At 48.7% G+C, this 18,626-nt stretch overlaps 1 protein-coding gene across 2 annotated transcripts in view; it reads left to right on the forward strand.

Annotated features, from left to right (window-relative positions):
• The first annotated feature begins 5,788 nt into the window (after positions 1–5,788).
• The window catches only part of LOC122370120, a 32,118-nt gene continuing 19,280 nt past the window's right edge, over positions 5,789–18,626 (forward strand). Inside the window, exons 1-2 of one of the 2 annotated variants that reach the window (XM_043345394.1) lie at positions 5,789–6,004; positions 13,553–13,640. In XM_043345394.1, coding sequence (XP_043201329.1) covers positions 13,553–13,640 — 88 coding nt within the window. In that variant the 5' untranslated portion in view covers positions 5,789–6,004. Of the gene's footprint in view, positions 6,005–13,552; positions 13,641–14,509; positions 15,408–18,626 lie in introns of those variants that run through there. The other variant, XM_043345395.1, reaches the window with a different exon arrangement.

An 18,626-nucleotide genomic window follows, 5' to 3' on the forward strand; every position in this document is an offset into this window, starting at 1 on the left:
CTGTAAGTACACAATGCAGTCTCCTGGTGATACCGTCCTGTGAAAACATGCAGTCTGGCTCTTGGTGATACCGTCCTGTGAAAACATGCAGTCTCTTGATGGATGACGACCGTTCTGTATATGGCGTAGTTTTGACAATGCAAAATGTGGTGGCTTGGCTTTTTTTTGCACGAACAGCACGTCACAAACATTATACGTGGACTCGAGGCATGAACGATGCATGTAGTATGGCACTTATGCACTTATCATGGAGCAAGGAGTTCAACTTCTTCAACGAATTTTAACCCTCGCATTCACAGGGGTTGATGTAACCATTCCCTAAGGTTTTTCGCGAATAACTCGCGTAAAAAGCGCCGCCGATCGTGACGAAACTGTCAGTACCCTCGTTTTGATCACTTTACACCTATCCTGCAAGTTTTATGACCCTCACCCAAATGACCTTTGACCTGTGACCTCTTTTCTGAGACCTTGTTTGACCGGAATCGCGATTCGGCGTATGTCGGCTCGCATTAGCCGCGAGTTTGCTGTCTTTTCGTGGTTTCAAGCTTTCAAATATGTGATTTGATGTTGCTTCCATGCATGATTATACGGTGGATGTCAAGGCCACCTGAACTCTGAAGGTCAGGTCAGGTCATTGACCTTTGATGACCTCGGTCCACTTTTTCGAGTTTTACATGTTTCTAGGCTAGGTTTTGGAGCTGAATTCGAATTTAGCGACCATTTGACCATTTACGAAGTAGTTTTGATGCCTTCGTAACATGTAACGAAGCTTTCAGAGGCAGTTGACACGTACTATGAATACCCTGCAGGACCCTACTGGTTGACCTGACCTGACCTGACCCGACCCGGCCTAAATGCATAAAGACATCATCTGTGATCAAAACTAACATTATATTCGTGATCAGCACCTCGAAAAACCTCATAGCAGCCACACTTTACGACGTTTTAACAGGCCCCGATTTTCCCGACTTTTGGGTCATTGACCTGACCTGGAAGGTCAACCAATGATCTAGGACCTTAAAATCGGGTATCATCGGGATTTCTCTTGTCACGAGCAACACGCTCGTTTTTTTTTTCGCGAAGCTCTAGCTCGATCAGGGGCCAAACGCGAGGGGGAGGGGGGGGGGCATACCCAAAACCATTGTGCCGTCGAAGGACGCAAAATGGCCTGTGCCGGCGAGGGTTAAAGTTTTCAGTAGGCTTTTGCTAAACACATTTTTTAACACATGTTAACGACATTTCAGCTAGGTTGTGCTTAGTTTTATAACACACTTTTGTGTCACTGTACGTGAAAGGATATTTTTCTATCCAAAATTTAACTTTACAATTTGACGCACACAGTTAATGCCTTATGATTACAATTAATAAATTTACATAGGAACGACACATTGTTGCTGCTATCTCTACCATATCATGCCGTGGTCGACAGGTTCTCTCTTCAGCCCACTCTGTTCCCAATTTTCATCCGCTCGTGGCCATTCTCCCGAGTCGAAATCCGGCGGCACCGATCCCAAATCGATCATTGGGCGGACCGGTGATTTGGTGAGTGGGCGCGCCGCCGTGGCCGCTGACCGGGACACCATTGTTCTCGGCGTGTAATCTCTATGAGCTACATCTGTCGGAAGGCGGCCACCGGCGACGCCACCGACATCTGCGCCGAAATTACCGCCTGCGCGCCACATCTGCCTCAGATGGTCACAGCGTGACGCACTGCGGACGTCAAAAAAGGACTGATTGAGCCCAGCTTGTTCGCGTTTTACAGATATAATGGCGAAAAAGTGCGCCAGATGAAGCGGAAATTTTTATGGAATCAGCTGAAAAGCGAGTTTGCTGAGTTCAGAAGTGAAGTGTACGAGGGAAACGGACTGTACTGTGCATTGCAAATTTAGTTCATGTTTATCCTTCGAGTAGGTATGCTCAAATCGCATGCATACTGTCAATGATGTTCACTTACATGACAAGCCTTTGTGTGCATAGCAAATCAATGCAAAAGCATGTGATCAAGAAATACTTTTGCAGAGCTTTGATTGATTAGGGAAGCAGTGCAAGAAGGAGTTATCTGATATATTCCAGGCAATTATATTGAGAAAGAAATGAGGACCGAATCCTCTTTAGACATATACTTATTGGCATCTCGTTCTAAGAATTTGCAGCATGCTTAACCCGCGCCGTGCTGGGGGGGGGGCGTTTTTACGCCCCCCCTCAGGTTTTTCGCGAATATCTCAAAAACGGCGGCGCGCAGCGCCACCGTTTTTGGTACACGTGTTCCTACATCATTTCCGCACATGTTGTGAAAATTTCAGACCTAGGCCGTTCAAGGTCAGGTCACCAGGTCACGTCAAGTGACCTTACCTCAGAAAAAGTTCAAAGGCTCGCTATAGCTACACCGACTGAACGATCACTTTGAAACTTTCAGCGATTGATATGAGTAACAGTATGTATAAAATGTATATCTCGGATTTTTGATATCTGTGACCTAAGGTCAGGTCAATTTTGCGACCTCTCCATTATAAGTCAATGGGAGAAAATTGAAATGCGCCTCTTTTGGACGAATATCGTTCAAAACGCTCTCAAACATCGGTTCATAGGTAAACATGACACACTGAATAGGAAAAATGCACCTGTGACCCCTCTGTGTGCCCCTGAGGTCATCTCAGGTCATGAACGGTCGCCAGCAGTTTTTTGGCTATAACTTTTGATAGAGACGTGCTAGAGCGGTGAAAACACGTCAGATGTGTTCAGCTCGACGATACGGATCGACTGATATGCAACATGACCCTTTTCGGTCAGGTCATGACCTTGACCTGAGGTCAAATTTTCAAAATGACCTTTCAAGGTCAACGAATAGTTCATTCGACGCGTCTCGACGAAAGGAACACGATGCTGGCAAAAGTAATGTTATGGCGCTTATGAGTCAAAAGTTATTGACGAAAAAACGTTTTTCGTAAAAACGGCTATTTTTGGAGTTTTTGCCCTCTGGAGGCTAAACCGTTGACCTGAGGTCAAATCTGAGAACATTACTCAGAAAGGTCTGTAAAAGGGCTATCGAATGCGCTTTTCCGCGGCGCTGTAGCTCTATCGGTTCCCGAGATAGCCGTTGGCAGTTTCCAAAATGTTGAAATAGTCAACATTTTACCTTTGGTGACCTCTGGTGACCTGACCTTTGACCTGACCCAAAAAATGACCGAAGTGTTTTCGTCCTTATTTTTGACGCTCTTTCGATTGCCGCTTACCGCGTGTCGCTACGTGGCCCAGGAGCCGAGTTAGACGGGGGGGCGTGAAAACGCCCCCCCAGCACTCGGCGGAAAGTTCAGGCCACCAGCACGGCGCGGGTTAACTTGCGAAACGCGTACGCCGTACAAGAGCCATTGTCGACTACTGTAAACATTTACAGCGCTATAAATTATCACTGCAAAACCTGGCTATTTCTGCAGAGATGATCGTTATGACGTGGCTGAGGCGGCGGTCAGAGCCGGGCCGGGCTGCTGCTGCAGGCCAATCAGTCTGCAGAACGGTGGCAGCGGAGCCGTCCTTTTCAGTAATCTTCCGTCCGCCATCGTCAGCTGCATACGTGTAAAACATCCTTCGAGATCGATTTTTTTTTTGTCTCGACTAAAGCTCCCGAATCTGGTCGTATCTGTCTGAATTGCGCTAGCACAGTGATGTTAGGTACCATAGCAAAAAGGCACAGTCATCTTTTGGCCGACTGCGAAATGCAAAAAGGTCCATTTTAGGGTATTTGAATACCTACTTGCAGTCTTTTTTTTTACCTGGGCCACTTGGCCTATCTTTTACGCGACTCGGCTATAGCAGTGAATCCAAAACAAAGGTCATTGACATGTAAATATAATTGTGCTCTTTTATTACGGTCTTGCCGTTAATTTTGTTATATAGCATTTTTATTTGTGAAAAATAGGGACCTACTGTTGTGTTATTCATTAATTTCTGCCTCAACTAAAACTGTTTCCGTATCAAAGCAATTATATTTAGCTGATTACCCTGTACCCAGTTTAGGCATAAAACTCACGCATCTTGAAGTTAAAAAGATCTAGCATTGTTCAGTAGGTGTACTTATAGTGCAATATGTTACGATTCGATTTATCATTTACTTTTTCGCTTGTGCTGTATCGTACTTGTTGTATCGTACTGTATCGTATCGTATTTGTTGAAAACTTTTTCAAGTATATTTGAATATGTCTTCTGAAATTTGAGCTTGGTCAAATTATTCCCGGGCGCTCAGACAGGGGCGAAAGCGCCCCCTAAAAAGTTTTTCGGTCTTCGGAAGCGCCTCAGAAGGCCGCGGGGATGCCTCAGCTACCCTGCCAGGTGCAAATGCATCCACGCTATCTAATTCTCTGCCATGCCGTCTCAACAGTGAGCAGTGCTCGCGGCTATCGGCCGCCAAATAAGCTTATACATGCCAGCATCGCGCTCGGTGTAGCACCACCTCCGGGCAGACCGACCGCAGCACCACCTGGCGGCCGTGGCCGGCGCATCCTCTCTGCGGCCTCCCCCGCGTCTCGGCGCAGTGGACTCGTCCGACCAGGAATGTCAGGAATGGTCCGCGCGGCAGGTGCGGTGCCGACGGCGCCGGCCGGCCGGTCCGCCGGACGGCACCGGAGTCCGAACCGGCACTGCCGCCGCCGATCGACCGACCGTCAGCTGACCGGCGTGAGGAGAGAGACTCTGATCTGCCGGCTGCCGCGACCTTTAAACCCGCCCAGAGTCGTGATGGCCGTATTGCACGGCCGGCAGATGATTCAGGCGCGCGGCCGCTGCCCCCGGCCGGCGGCACCCGCCTGCGGCTGCCCCCGCCGGCCCGCGGCGCCTGACTGCCGCGCTGATTACCACCTGCAACCCAACCCAGTCTGCGCCGAGACGATTTCCGAGAACTGGAGTGGCGTAAACGGGGAACGGTCTTGCACCAGGCGGGGGTGGATGCTCCCAAACTTCCGTGCAATTACCTACACCCGCCGTCATCTGCCTGCATTGCCGTTTTAGCTACGATGCGCTAATCTCAGCTAGTATCTGGGCTCGAATAGAAGGTTACGGCGCAGTTTCCATACAGGACTCGATTCCGGAATACGAGTATGATGAATAAGATTGATGAAGTCATATCAACCACGAGCCACAACTGGTGAAAAATCGGTCATTGCATTCGGATCTTCTATTTTTACCGTATAACTCAGCTAAGTCTTTCTAGGCTGCGGTGTTCCTTGAAACACCACCTACTGTAATACCATCAGGCATCCCACTCCCGGGATTTATCCAGCTCAGCACCCAGCTCAGCGCCGTCTCAGCGCCGCCTCAGCGCCGTCTCAGCGCCGCCTCAGCGCCGCCTCAGCGCTCAGCTCAGCGTCCGACCCGGCTGTGGTGGTCGGTTCGCGGACGGACCGCCCTCCCCGCCCTCCGTCCCAGGGACGCTCGCATTCCGCAGCGCCGCGCGGCGTTTTTGCTACGTTGGCCAGTCTCAAGGCTGCGGCGCGGCGGCGGCTCCGGCGGGGTGAGCCGGCGCCACCCGTGCCGTCGGCTTCGACAGCCCTGCCGTCGATATGGATGTTGGAATAGAACCACAGCCGACGGCAGCTCCGGGGCCGCCGTTCGGAGCGGTATGCGTGAGTCGCAGGCCGTCGGCCGGTCGGCGGCGGCGGCGCGGCGCCGGGCAGGCCGGCCGGCCGACCGGCCCCCGACCGGCCGGCTGACGCGCCGCGCCGGGCCCTCCCAGCCACCTGCGACAGTGCTGCCACCCAGCGACGGCGCCGCGCGGCCGGCACAGTGATGGCGGCGGGCGCAGAGTGCGGCGGGCGGGCCCACTAGCAACGACGTGATAAATCTGACCAGAAATTGTGGCTTTACGTGCCGAATCGGTGGTAATTGCGGCGGCCGGCGGCCTGTGCAGTGGACTGAGTATCGGCAGCGCGTGATGGCCCCCGTGCGTGAGCCGAGGACAGCGACGTCCACGGGGAATTGATGGTGGTCACCTTTCACCCCGGACCGACAAACGGTGAGTAGAGCCACCCGGCGAGTAGCGCCACGCTCGTGCAGATGGCGGAGTTTTCTCCCAGCCATGACAGGCGGCTTTCTTCCGCTCTCTTAGCCGGTGTATTATCGATTCTGCCTCAGTCCGTGAGAGCCTAGTGTCTAAACATGACTCGACGCTTCTGGCTAACAGAGACAGCGCGGGAATCTGGTGGTAAATATAGATCTTACGATACCATACATACGATGCGACGTGTTCTCATGAGAAACGATGCGATTATATTATGGCATATTAAATGTTGTCTGCCACAACTGTGTCACTTGACCAATCGGTTTCGATGAAGCGATAATACGCTTTGAGAAAACGTTGACGCACAGCGACATCGCCCGAGGCATATTTTGGGTTAAAGGGACCCTCCCACCTTCAAAAAAGTTAATGAATTTGCACGAAAGTGATGTCGCTCGGTTCAGAAAGAGCAAAAACGAATGTCTACCAAATTTCATCAAAAAATATTCACCGGTTTTCAAGATATTATACTTTTACTTTTGTTTACTTTTTGGGATCTCCGCTGTTCCTAGCGACTTTATTTGAAAGTGCGGCATTTGTTGCGCGCAAAGCAGCATATACCACCGCGTGCTACAAAACGTTTTAGTCAAACATTTAAAAATCGTTAGATATCTGCGCTGACGTCACACATTCAGAGGGGTATTCCTATGCATTAGCCCCTCTGAATCAAAATGCTGCAATTTTGAAATTCAATATTTCCGATTTAAGGCATTTCTCGATGTTGTGAGTGCCGAAACCGGTAATTGTGAGCCAGGGACCCCATTTTGGCTATCTCAACTCAAATATAATGTTAAGGTGGGAGGGTCCCTTTAACTATTCGAGTGAAGAGTACACTCATCGAAATGTGTTCCAATGGCCACTCAAAGCTCTCGCGAGTTATGTAAGCATCAAAGTTACGCTAGCTTCCCACTCAAGGTCACTTGAGTGTCCACTTTGTCACACCAAAAGCCCTTTGGCGCTCTTCACGAGGACAATGGACCCTACGTGTGACTCATTTCTCAGTTTCCTCGGTCTAGTTATCATCTACGAACCATCCGATGGATATTGGACACTATTACAGCATCAATGGAAACATGACAATGTTTTATTCCTGCACAACACGCCCTACGGCTTTTGACCAAAAATGGTTGGGAGACAACTTGCCGTGAATGGAAATTATATTTCCATATACCTAATGTGGAAGCCCTTGGGATAACAAGCACGCAGTGCCTACCCAGATTCGACACAACAGAGAGCCAACACAACCCGGTGTCCGTCCCTTGTGCTGATATTTGCATCACTAGCACATGTCGAGTGTTTTGCACCGGAGACTGCATGCCTGAATAGAAAGGCATCCCAGCGTCGAGAGGAGACTGCATCTTAGAACAGGAAAGTATCCCCACAGGCCACAGATGGCTACACCGCGTTTTCATCGTTATACAAAATGTAAGCTACTTACAGGGAAATAATACTTTCATATGACACATGGTCTCACACAGTTTATTCACTCTCATATGATAACGCATTTCCTAGATCTTCTCATGGATGCCTGAACATTGCACAATTACCACTGAAGATTAGAACAGCCTTTGTGACGTGGCTCAAAGACCACAAACGATGCGGGAAAGTAGCAGGTTACACATCGCATCTTACACGCGAGCAGCGGAATGTGTCTATCGTTCCACCAGTGAAACGGTGCTCCTTTATCGAGCAGTGTATCCTGCTTGATACACGCGAGCATTTGAACGAATCTATCGTTCGTTAGGTACACTCATATCGAGGTTACCTCGCGCATTGGTCGTGGAGACTGCGTGTCCGCACAGGAGCATATCCCCTGGGTTGCGTGCGTGTGTTGCGTTGCAGTCTCCGTAGGTCGGCGGCCGCGGGACGGCCGCATCCAGTGATGTCGCAACGCAGTCCGGTGTGCCAGACTCGCCAACTAATCTGCGTATAAGGACAACACCACTAGTGCCGTGTAGCGCAGAAATAACGTCTGACATACTCTGAAATTAAACATGTTTCTATTTTTGATCAGGTTAATTAAGCGCTAATGCTAGGGCTATTTTAATTCTTACCTTATGGTGAAAGGATGAAGTGAAGATATAGTTTTTTTAAATAATTTAATGCTTGAATAGATTATGATGACGTATGCTCTGTGAGGTGGAGTTAAAAAGGTTTTAGCGAAATGATCGCCAGCCCTGTTGGTTTTCTACACATACCTCGGGCGAGAGGAGGTCGGGAACGATCTTCTCCGCTGCTGTTTTCTCTGAGACCAACCAATGACGTCAGATCAGGCTACGACTCCAAAATCAGCCTTGTTGTGTGTAAGAAGCTTTAACTTCGTCCTGAAAGAAGGTAGAACAATTGCGTTGATAATGTTACCATGATCAAACGCGTCGATTTACCTGCTTTTGATAAGAAAAAATAAATTTGAATGCTAACCTCAAGCCTGGGGTAAGGTCGAACCCTGTGCTCTTAACCCGCGCCCCACTGGGGGGGGCTATTTATAGCCCCCCCTCTCGTTTTTCTGCAATAACTTCCAAACCGCTTGACGTATCGACGCCAAACTTTCAGTACCTTCGGCTGCATCAATTTGACACCTTGTGTCAAAATTTGAACTTCGTACCTACCATAGGTCGGCCGGAAATGACGTCAGAGTGACGTCATGTTCGGCCGATTTCGACGCAAAACATTGAACCACAGCAATCGCTCCCAAGAGCTCAGTTTTTAAGCGAGATCCAATTTCTTTGCATGAGAGGACTCAGAATAGACTGCGCTATCAAACTGCTATCTCGGATTTTCAAAATTTTGAAAATTTCGAAAATTTAACATAATAAAATTCAAAATTTATATTTTTACATTTTTTTCAAAAAGCTTTTGATTTTTCGAAAAAACCGGAATATATGTGATAGAACGCATTATTATGACTAACTCTAGCAAGTTTTAGCTAAATATCGTCAAAAATGGCCAAGTTATACGAATTATTGCAAAAAATTAACAATTATTAATTTTTCAAATCAATTTTTCAGCACGAATTTGACATCGTACGCCAATATAAATAGCACCATCGTGTTCCTGAGCTAAAACTGCATCCAATAGACACCTTTTTTGTTGAAAAAATTTAACTTCAAAATTTGACCTTTTTTGACCTAAAAGTGACCTGACCTAAGCTAAATTTGACTCAAAATGACCTCGAATGCCACAGACGACATCAAATTCGAAATGTTTGGCCTAAATGGACCATAAAACATGTGTCACGTGACCGACGGATGATATAATATTTTCGTGACCTATGATGACCTGACCTTGACCTGAAAATCAAAGTACAAGTTTGGTACCCTCAGAGTATCTAGAGCATCTGTTCACGAGTGTGTGAACCAAAAATGAGCCTGATCTGACTTGTAAGACGGCGGCCAGAGCCCAAAACGTGACGAAGCCAAAATGCTAATAATTTTTACTTTGACCTGACCTGTGACGTCATCGGTGACCTCGAGGTCAATGAAATTAGGTTTCGCTCGACAGTTTTTCCGGGGCTATCAGACGCCGTTTGAATTTTGACGATCGGCCCAGTAGTTTCGGAGTTAGGAGGGGGGGGGGGGCTATGAATAGCCCCCCCAGTAGGGCGTGTTATACGCAGACCCCAGTGGGGCGCGGGTTAAAGAGCTGCCTGGAAATATCGTATCCCATATTTTCTAAGCAACATTTTATGCTGAGCTCCTAGCTGTCTGTCGCGATTCTTCATATAAATTTGATCCGCTGAGTTATTGGTGAAAGTTCTTATGACCTGGGACACAGGCGAGGTGCCCTTCACTCGACTATGCATCGCTGCTTAAACTGTTCGGCTGCGAATCAGTGAGGTCACGATTCACACAGTGTGACATCAACTACATGCGCTCCGTGTTCAGTGGTCGCTTGGACTGTCCCGACATCTTGGCCATGTTTTCTCTATCGGCACCCGGCCGTCGCACGCGCCGTCCCGAGCTCTTTCATGTGCCGCGCGGAAGAGTGGACACTGTGAAGCGAGGATTTCTGATTCGTCTTCCCCAGCACGTGAACTCGCTTGTCCACAGCAGCCCCGACGCTGATTTCTTTATGCCTAGCTGCAGGCTAAGGTCGGAGATAGCCAAATTTGCTGACGACCAGGGAACATACTTAGCCTAAGGTCACTGATGTAGCTCCTCATGTAGCAACTAGCCGTTACCGGTTTTATTCTCATTGTCATTGTCTACGCTCATTTTTCGTCTTTTTTGTCTTTTTATTTCATCCACTGTCATTCTTGCTTATACCTACACTTTTTTAAGATTTCAGGCTATTGCCTGTGCTGTTAACTTTTAGGGGATTTCTCATGTCAGTATATATGTACTTTTATATGTCAGTATATATATGTATATATGTACTATATATGTCAGTATATGTACTTTTAGCCTCGCTCATTAGCCAGGTGCCTATACTTGTATATTCTCTTAGGCTTTTGCTCATGTCTTCTATATTCTTAGGCTGTTGCCTGTCGGTTTACTTTTAGGCTCTTGCCATCTTGTTAATTTATTTGGATTTTGATCAGTGTTATCATTCATATTTATTTCCATCCAGTGTGTGTGAGTGGTTGTTATTGTCAGTGTGCGACGGCATCCGTAAGTGGGGCTTTGCCTGTGGACGCTATGCCAATAAATAAACAAATAAACAAATGACCTCAGTGATGTCATATAATGATATGACTCGAGATGCAGTTCACTACCCTGTTTCCAATAGCTCAAAAGAGAGCGCGGAAGTTGTGCCCGAGTTATTTGAGCGCTAATTTTTTAAACGTTAGTTGTAGGAACTTGTTCAGTGAGCTGTTTGTTTTTCTTCATCTGATATGCATTAGGGTGGCACTTAAAAATCAATTTTTGATTTTAAATGCGTGCGGGTGGTTTTCCAGTTCCTTTCCCGTAAAAAATAAGGGAGGCAAATTTTTATGGGAAAATATTGATGTTTAGAGGTCGCGAATCAAGGTCAAAATTCGAATTTTGGTGGCAGATTTCAATATCATTAGAATCGTTTCTGACTTTCCTATTACGCTGTAATCGGATGATAATGAGGCATTTCCTAGTCATTTTCATATTGTTTTTTGATATTTCATGCAGCTTCGGTCACACCAGAACGCTGGTCTATGTACTCCACTACTCAAGTTCCTCCTCTCTAGTAGATTATTGGCGCCTCATTGGAGGGAGGGGTATCATGGGCAACGGGCACCCAGATCACTTTGTTTGTAGCCTGGTTAGCAATTGCAGTCGATCTTCGGGTGTCAGGTTAGCGTTTTCTGTGATCTTTTCAACGGCATGGAGGAAGAACTGACGCTAATCTTTGTCTTTCATGAGTGCTAGTCCTACATCAGCGCCATGCCGCGTCTGGTAAAGTCATTCACCAACCGCAGCTCCCGGACTACACGAGCTGCGGTTTGGTAGCTGCTGTCCTCCCAGTGGCCTTGGTCATTGATGATGAGCCCCGCGTCCAGGTCGTGGATCCTTGATAGCTTTTTGAACGACGATGTGAGGAAGCTCACCAAGGTCTCGGTCGCGAGAGCGGCGTTCAGTGTCCACTAAGGACTTATGGGGAGGGTCCTCCCTCTCCTACAAGTCTATTGCCCGCACCATGTCTTGATTGAGCCCGAGGGTCGGGGTCTAAAAGCTCCAGAGTCACCAGGCAGCCGATCACTCAAGTACTACAGGTGACGGCCGAAGACCGGGACTGTCGCCTTCGACAGCTCCTTGTCGGGGTAGGTGCAGAACGAGTTCACGAAGGTCAGGTCCAGAGCCGGCGCAATGGCAATATAGTCCCAAACCAGGCGGCGGCGGCGGCGGCAAACTTGCAGGCAACGGACAGCGCACAGCGTTTGATGACCTGGGCCTCGGCCGCCGTCAGCCGGAGCCGCTCCCTGAAGAGGAAGGCATCCATAGTGCAGATGGTCTTTGCCATCCACCTAACTCAGTGGAGTACTCTGAGGCGGAGAAACGGATGCCGTGCTTGGAACTCCACCGAGAGCAATTACGCAGAGCTTCAGAAGTTTTCGGTAGTCTTCCCGGAGCTAGGCATAGTCCAGCGATGGAAGCGATGGAAGCTGAGCAACAGGTCGTCCCACTCCGGAACGTCGTCGACGGCGAACGCCACCGGTGTGATCCTGTCAATGAAGTATGAACTCCCACCCGCCTTTGAACCTCTTAAACAGCCGGATGTAGAGGCCGCTCGAGATTCTAGGGCAGGTGGAGAAGGCCTTCTCTAGGCCCAGCTCTTACACGTGGTGCCGGCAGGCCAGCTGAAAGACGGGCCGATCCAGCTTCTGCTCGATAAGGGCTAAAGTACCGTTCACCAGCATGCTGTTCGCCGTCGTGGCGTCGAAGCAAAAGGCCGCAGTTCTGCTTCTCCAGTTCCTAGCCCCCCAGCGCTGTGAGCATGGCCTCCTGTGCTTGGATGGAGGGGAGGTTGGGAACGGCGAGGAGCTTGGCCACCCCAATCCCTCCCCCCCCCCCCCCATCACCAGGACCTAGAATCGGTCGACGCTCCTTCTCTCGCGGTTCAGGATTCGCGGTTCAGCCGGAGTCGTATCAGAAGTTCCATGCCGCAGTTGATAACAGGCTCACGTGTTCTTCACACATTACGGTTGGGCAGTTTGGCCCGGTCGAGGCCAGTTCACTGTTAGAGACGTCCGCTCGCCCGCATGCGCTTGGGAGTGTGCGTCGACGTTTCTCTCTCATGGTAGCCATCGTCAAAGACGTTCCCTTCGTGTGTGCGCCGCAACGGCCGGGTAAGTCTGTTGCTGGCACTGACACTAGAGTCGGAAGAAGCGCCCACGGAAGAACATCCCGAAAGCACAATAAACCAGTGAAGCTCAATGCACACTCTCGCCTCTGCTTTCGCCCGCCGACGATAGGCTGACTCCAACTTCTTCACATTCTCTTCGACAGAAAAGGAGCATGTCTCAAGAACCGATAGAACCGTGGGGCTCGTCCTCCCTTTGGAACAAGGGAGACCGGTCACTCCTCACACTAATCAGAGGATATATATGATGGATAATCAGAGGATATATGGAGGATATGACCTCCACTGTGAGAAGGCACCGGTCGCAGGCCAAAACAGGCCTGACATGGGTAAAACAGCCCAGATCAGACCTGTCTTGGCCTGACCTGGAGTGGCTACGATCGGCCGGAAGTGATGGGATAAACAATTGTTATACAAATAAAGGTCAAAATACGTCGGAAATGACGCTTAATGACCACATATGTCATTCCAAATAGGTTTAAAGCAGTTTCCAAAAAGTTGATTTTTCCCCCAAAAATGTCAACTTTGACCTCAATTCGCGACCCCTAAATATCAATATTTTTCAAAATCATTTTGCACATATTATTTTTTACGGGAATGGAACCAGAAAACTACCCGCACGCCTAAAAATCGGAAAACATAAAATTCACCCTATTGCTAAGTGCCACCCTAATATGCATGCTACCACGACCCACTCCACGCATATTAACACCACTGTTCTCTTCTTTGCAGATGAATTTCCAGTCAAATTCGCTGCGAAAGAGACCGGCCACGGGCGCCGGCTCCTCGGTGGCGTCATCTGCGGACCCTCTATCTACAGGTGAGTCCCGATCAACGGCAAAACGTGCCCAACTGCTAACTTCCGGGAGTTGCTGGAGGCTCGCACACTCACAAATAAACTTTTTACTATTTAAAACAGTCGGCTGCTGGGTGAAGTAAAACGACCCAAGTAGCCACACAGCCATTGTTAAAATACCAAAACAGAGAGGGAAGAGAAGAAAGTGAGCCCAGTTTGCGTCAGGGTTGGGCGGCGCGACTGTCTGGTGGTATCACCGAACCGCATCATTACACAACCCCCACAAACAATGCCTCCTCTTCGAGCCTGTGGCGCAACGCAGCCGACCGGTGCGGCGCGCGGGTCGCCCGGTGTGACACCTCGCTATGTTTACCAATTTTACGAGGTTCCGCCGAGAATGGATGGACTGTTCCACAATTCACAGAGACAGGGCGGTCGCTGGGACGTCTAGTGGTGAGAGCTGCATTTAGAGATCAGTGGGAGGAGTGTGTTCTATCGGAAGAATGTGTCTTATAAGGTGATTTGGGAGTCCGAACTTAAAACTAGGCGCACAGTGGGACGATTAAAGCGTGTTTTGTTGTTGGAATGTGTTCTTTATGGTGGAAATTTTTGGTTTTGATCTTTAGAAATTCTTTGGCTTTTCTGTTTGTCTGCAGGATCCTGGAGGTTTGCCCTGATTCTGGTGCATTATGAGGTCTGACGGTGCAACATATGACATTTTTATCAGCCCGATATGTTCAAGAAAGATTATGAGGGAGAAAGAGAGAGAGAGAGAGAGAGAGAGAGAGAGAGAGAGAGAGAGAGAGAGAGAGAGAGAGAGAGAGAGAGAAAAAGAGAGAGAGAGAAAGAGAGAGAGAGAGAGAGAGAGAGAGAGAGAGAGAGAGAGAGAGAGAGAGAGAGAGAGAGAGAGAGAGAGAGAGAGAGAGAGAGAGAGAGAGAGAGAGAGAGAGAGAGAGAGAGTAATACATAAATTATAAGAAGTTTGAGCCATTTACCATTGACCTGCAATTTATCAAGCTAAAATTAGCTCGTTCTAAAGGAGTACCTATATATGCTGAAAGTCAGTTGAATATAAACCAGCATTCGCTACATGTAGGTATGCATGATAAACATGATAAGCAAATAAACTGTTCCACTTCAAACACCACTTACCATAAAAAGTTATAGCGGATAATTAACAGATGCACTAATGTATCGAATGCATATTAGAAGGATGTAAGCAGGCCGGGACAAATTAAAAATAAGAGCTAAATGGAGCAAGGGTAGAAACGAGATTAGGGGGACGAGATTGGGGAAGGGTAAAGAGAAGGACGGACAGAAGGAAAATGAGTGACAAAAGTCACAATGAAGCAGGGGAAGGCATGGTTCAAAAAAGGGCAGAGTTGATGGAGCAGAGAGGGAGGACAGAGCACAGGGAGGGCGGAGGGTAGAGAGGAGGTGCTGCAGAGAAGTGCGTGTCACGCCAGGTCAGAGCCGGCGCCGTCGGACCGTCCGGGGCGGGCTGGACCTCAGCGGCGGCAGCTCCGACCGACCGGCAGCAGCCTTGGCCGGCGCCCTCGGCTGACGCGGTCGGTATGTGGCTCCACGGCCGCCGGCCGGCAGCGCGGCGGCTCGGCGGCGGCGCGGCGGCGCGCGGTGCGCACAGTCGTCCTCTGTAGCCCGCGCCGGCCGCGCCGCGCCGCGCCACCAGTGCCGCCCAGCCGCCGCGCCGCCCCCAGTGTGTGTGTGTTTGTGTGCGCCGACACGGAACTGTGCCGCACCGAGCGGCGCTCAGCCTGCAGGAGAGCACCGGTGAGTGGAGGCCGACCGTCTCGGCAGCCGCACGTGGCCCGGTCCCGGCCCGCACCGACTGGTTTTACTGCACAGCCGGCGGCGCGCGGCTCCTCGCTCCCGGCACACCACACAACAGGAGATACACTGAGATTTCAGTGGCGCCCGGCACGACAGGACAATTTAAGACCCGATCCAGACATTGAGAGATCGCTACCGGTTCAATGAGTGTGTTACGACCGGTCGTGTTTTCCGGGATATATCCAGATTATCAGTGCTCATAAGCGTTGCCTTTCAGCATTTAGGGCTTACGCCAAAATGAATGCAACATTTTCAACATCTTATCTTAGCGCTGCTGTAGGGAAAAACCCGACAGCATGCGCTCGCGCCCCAGTATTGGTGTCATTGCATTTCGTAATTTGGTGCGCACTGCGCAAAGCCTAAAGAACAGCTCTCCTCTCTTCCCGACCGGTGACCCGGGACCAAAGTCTTTAGTAGAGAGACGGGCACTTCAGCACCCGTAAAGATACTTCAGGGAGACTACGGGCAGCTCGTCCCTTCCCATTATGAGCTTGGTAGCACTAGACTTCAAATTTGTTCAACTAAAATTTGTCATTTTGTATTCTGCATACAAGAAAAAAGACGCCTGTAACACGTAAGTGTCCCTTCATTTGTGCCTATGCCACGTGCAAGGCTATGTAAACCGCTACATGGTAAAAAATTCGAAGCAGTTGCAATGGCCACATTTCTGGGTAACAAAACTCATAACATTCATAGCGTCACAGTTCCGCTTGCAAGGTGCAATAGCAAACGAGTCGCATAACCGCTAACATGTTAATCATGTAGGCATCATTAACGGATACCTTCCTGCTAAGTTTCAATGAGTGGGTTCAACTTTATCTCATCCCGTTCGATGCGTCAGGCCCGATATACCCTGAAGCTAAATTTACAGCTGCGACGCCTTCAATGAATATTGAATTATGGTATAGATACCTAGATCCAGAAGTAGGGAAACCGTCTAGACTGTTGGTGTATCTCTCCTATGTCAGTAATGCAATTTTGGATAATTTTAGAATATTTGACACATTTGACATATTTGACAATATCAAATTATTGACGAAAATCATTGGCGTTTTTTTACGTACATCACTCAGAGAGGGATAGCACCTGGTCTGAGGGAGTCATTACGCCCATCCCCTTCCGCAGATTACTGCAGCTATAACTGCCATTTTATTATCCCGCGATAAGTCTTTCCAGAAGTCTGCGTACCATCGCTGCACAACATCGTCTCGGCTCGCATATCCTGGCTGAAAAACACGACTAGCCGGTTTTTATGAATATTTCATTATTTAAGATTACTTATTTTACAATGGCTTACACAGCGGTAAATGTCAAGCCGGATTCCTTTTACGAACAGATAAGGATAATTCCATATGGCACGTGGGCCGCCGGCTCGTTTGGGCTGGTTGATTCACCTGCTGCTGAGGACTGTCCGCCAGCTGTCCTCGGCTCGTGGCGGTGGGACGGGGCTGCGGCTCCCCGTCTCACCTGTGTGAGTGCTCCTCTCTGACTGTGACGGACCACAGCCGAGTGCCGAGCGTGAACGTCCTTTGATGGAACTGTCAGCAGCACCACCTGCGAATGTTGATCAATGTCGCCAGGCAGTGCTATCTGTGGCCGCGGACAGGCTACATGTAATTTTAACTAGACCAGAGTGGAATCACAAAGCGGATGCAAATTATGACCGAGCCAAAAATTCATGGCATATGTTACCTGAGGTCTGCGATATGCCTTCGTAAGCTTCTATAGTAGTTACCGGATGCCTGCTATTCCAGCACTGTGTCTGACGCCACTGGAGCTTGGAGGCAGGAATAAAGCTTGTTTGTTGCATCCTTCCTAAAATCATAATTTACAGTGTCAGACTGGCACGGTAGCAGATGCATAGTGTATAATGCGTATATAGCAGATCTTGCCCGGCAAGTACTTGTTGAACCCGGCAGAAGACTCATCAATTTATCTTCTCGATAAATGCTCGTCTTTACCAGCCTCGTCATAGTTCCTGCATTCCTGTTTACATAAGCCCGTGCCCCGTAAGACGGGTTACCATTTTTACCCCAATGTTAGAGCGAGGATTGAATCAGCATCACTATAATTGGTTCACAATTAAATACACCTAGTCCGCCGTAACACTGATACGGGATACGGTGTTTAACTCTTAACGATATTATAAAAAACATAACACACATTTAGCTCACAAAAGTGGATATTCAATGTCGATGTAAATCAGCTACAATTGAGCTAAGCATTTTATGTGACTTAAAAATATTTTTAGCCTACCTCAAAGTCTTCTTCGTGAGTGGAGGATCGTTATGCCCAGTGCCCACCTTGCAATTGTTTCCATTGTTAGCAGCTCGATGGTGCTGCTGGTATTGTTCACGTAACCAGCCTGTCTAAATGGAAAGTAAAGTAATTCACTCTTTTACGCTATGTCGGCTATGGTACGATTGGTCAGTGGTGAGGTACTTATTCATTGACTTGCCACTTGACAGCCTTGTCTACTGAACTATTAGAATTCATGTGCAATGGAACCCTAAATGATATAAAAAATGATGGACATCGCCAAATGGATACCCATTGCGCCGGTACCGGTAGTTTTCAGCGAGTAATAAGTCACTCGCCTGCCGATACAAGACGTGCGTTTGTTTGTCTGCCAATACCTTACCATGTCGTGTGAAACTGCCAGACCACTCCAGACTGCACCAATCTGGGCTGATGTCAAGACATGATGCATCAGGTCGTTTGGTAACGACGGAACAGATCGCCTCATCTGATCTCGCAGCCAAATTAACAATTTGAGGGGGCAGGTGTCCCGGGGCACCCACGATCCATCGCTCACGCTGGCCTGATCGGGAAAACGGATGCACTATTTACGCTCCGTAACAAATGGATCCTATTTAGGAGCGCTCCCATTGTTTACGTTTGATTGAACAGCAGACGGTGATGAAGCCAACGAGCCGCGAAGAATGCGAACTACATACTGCGCTCGCTGATGGATGAAAAACATTCTGCGTATCGCTTCCATTGGGTCGATGGGTATAATATATGAATGGAAGAGCAAAATCTTAAAATGTCGACGAGCCTCAGCCAAATATCAGTGAGCCAAGAAGGGACTTAGGCAAATTTGTTAGCTTATGTATGATTTCATGAAGTGGCAATGCAGCTTTCTATGAGCTTAGAGGT

This window comes from Amphibalanus amphitrite, unplaced genomic scaffold (assembly GCF_019059575.1).
Source record: "Amphibalanus amphitrite isolate SeventyFive unplaced genomic scaffold, NRLGWU_Aamphi_draft 001101F_arrow, whole genome shotgun sequence".
In the NCBI taxonomy this organism is placed as follows: domain Eukaryota; kingdom Metazoa; phylum Arthropoda; class Thecostraca; order Balanomorpha; family Balanidae; genus Amphibalanus; species Amphibalanus amphitrite.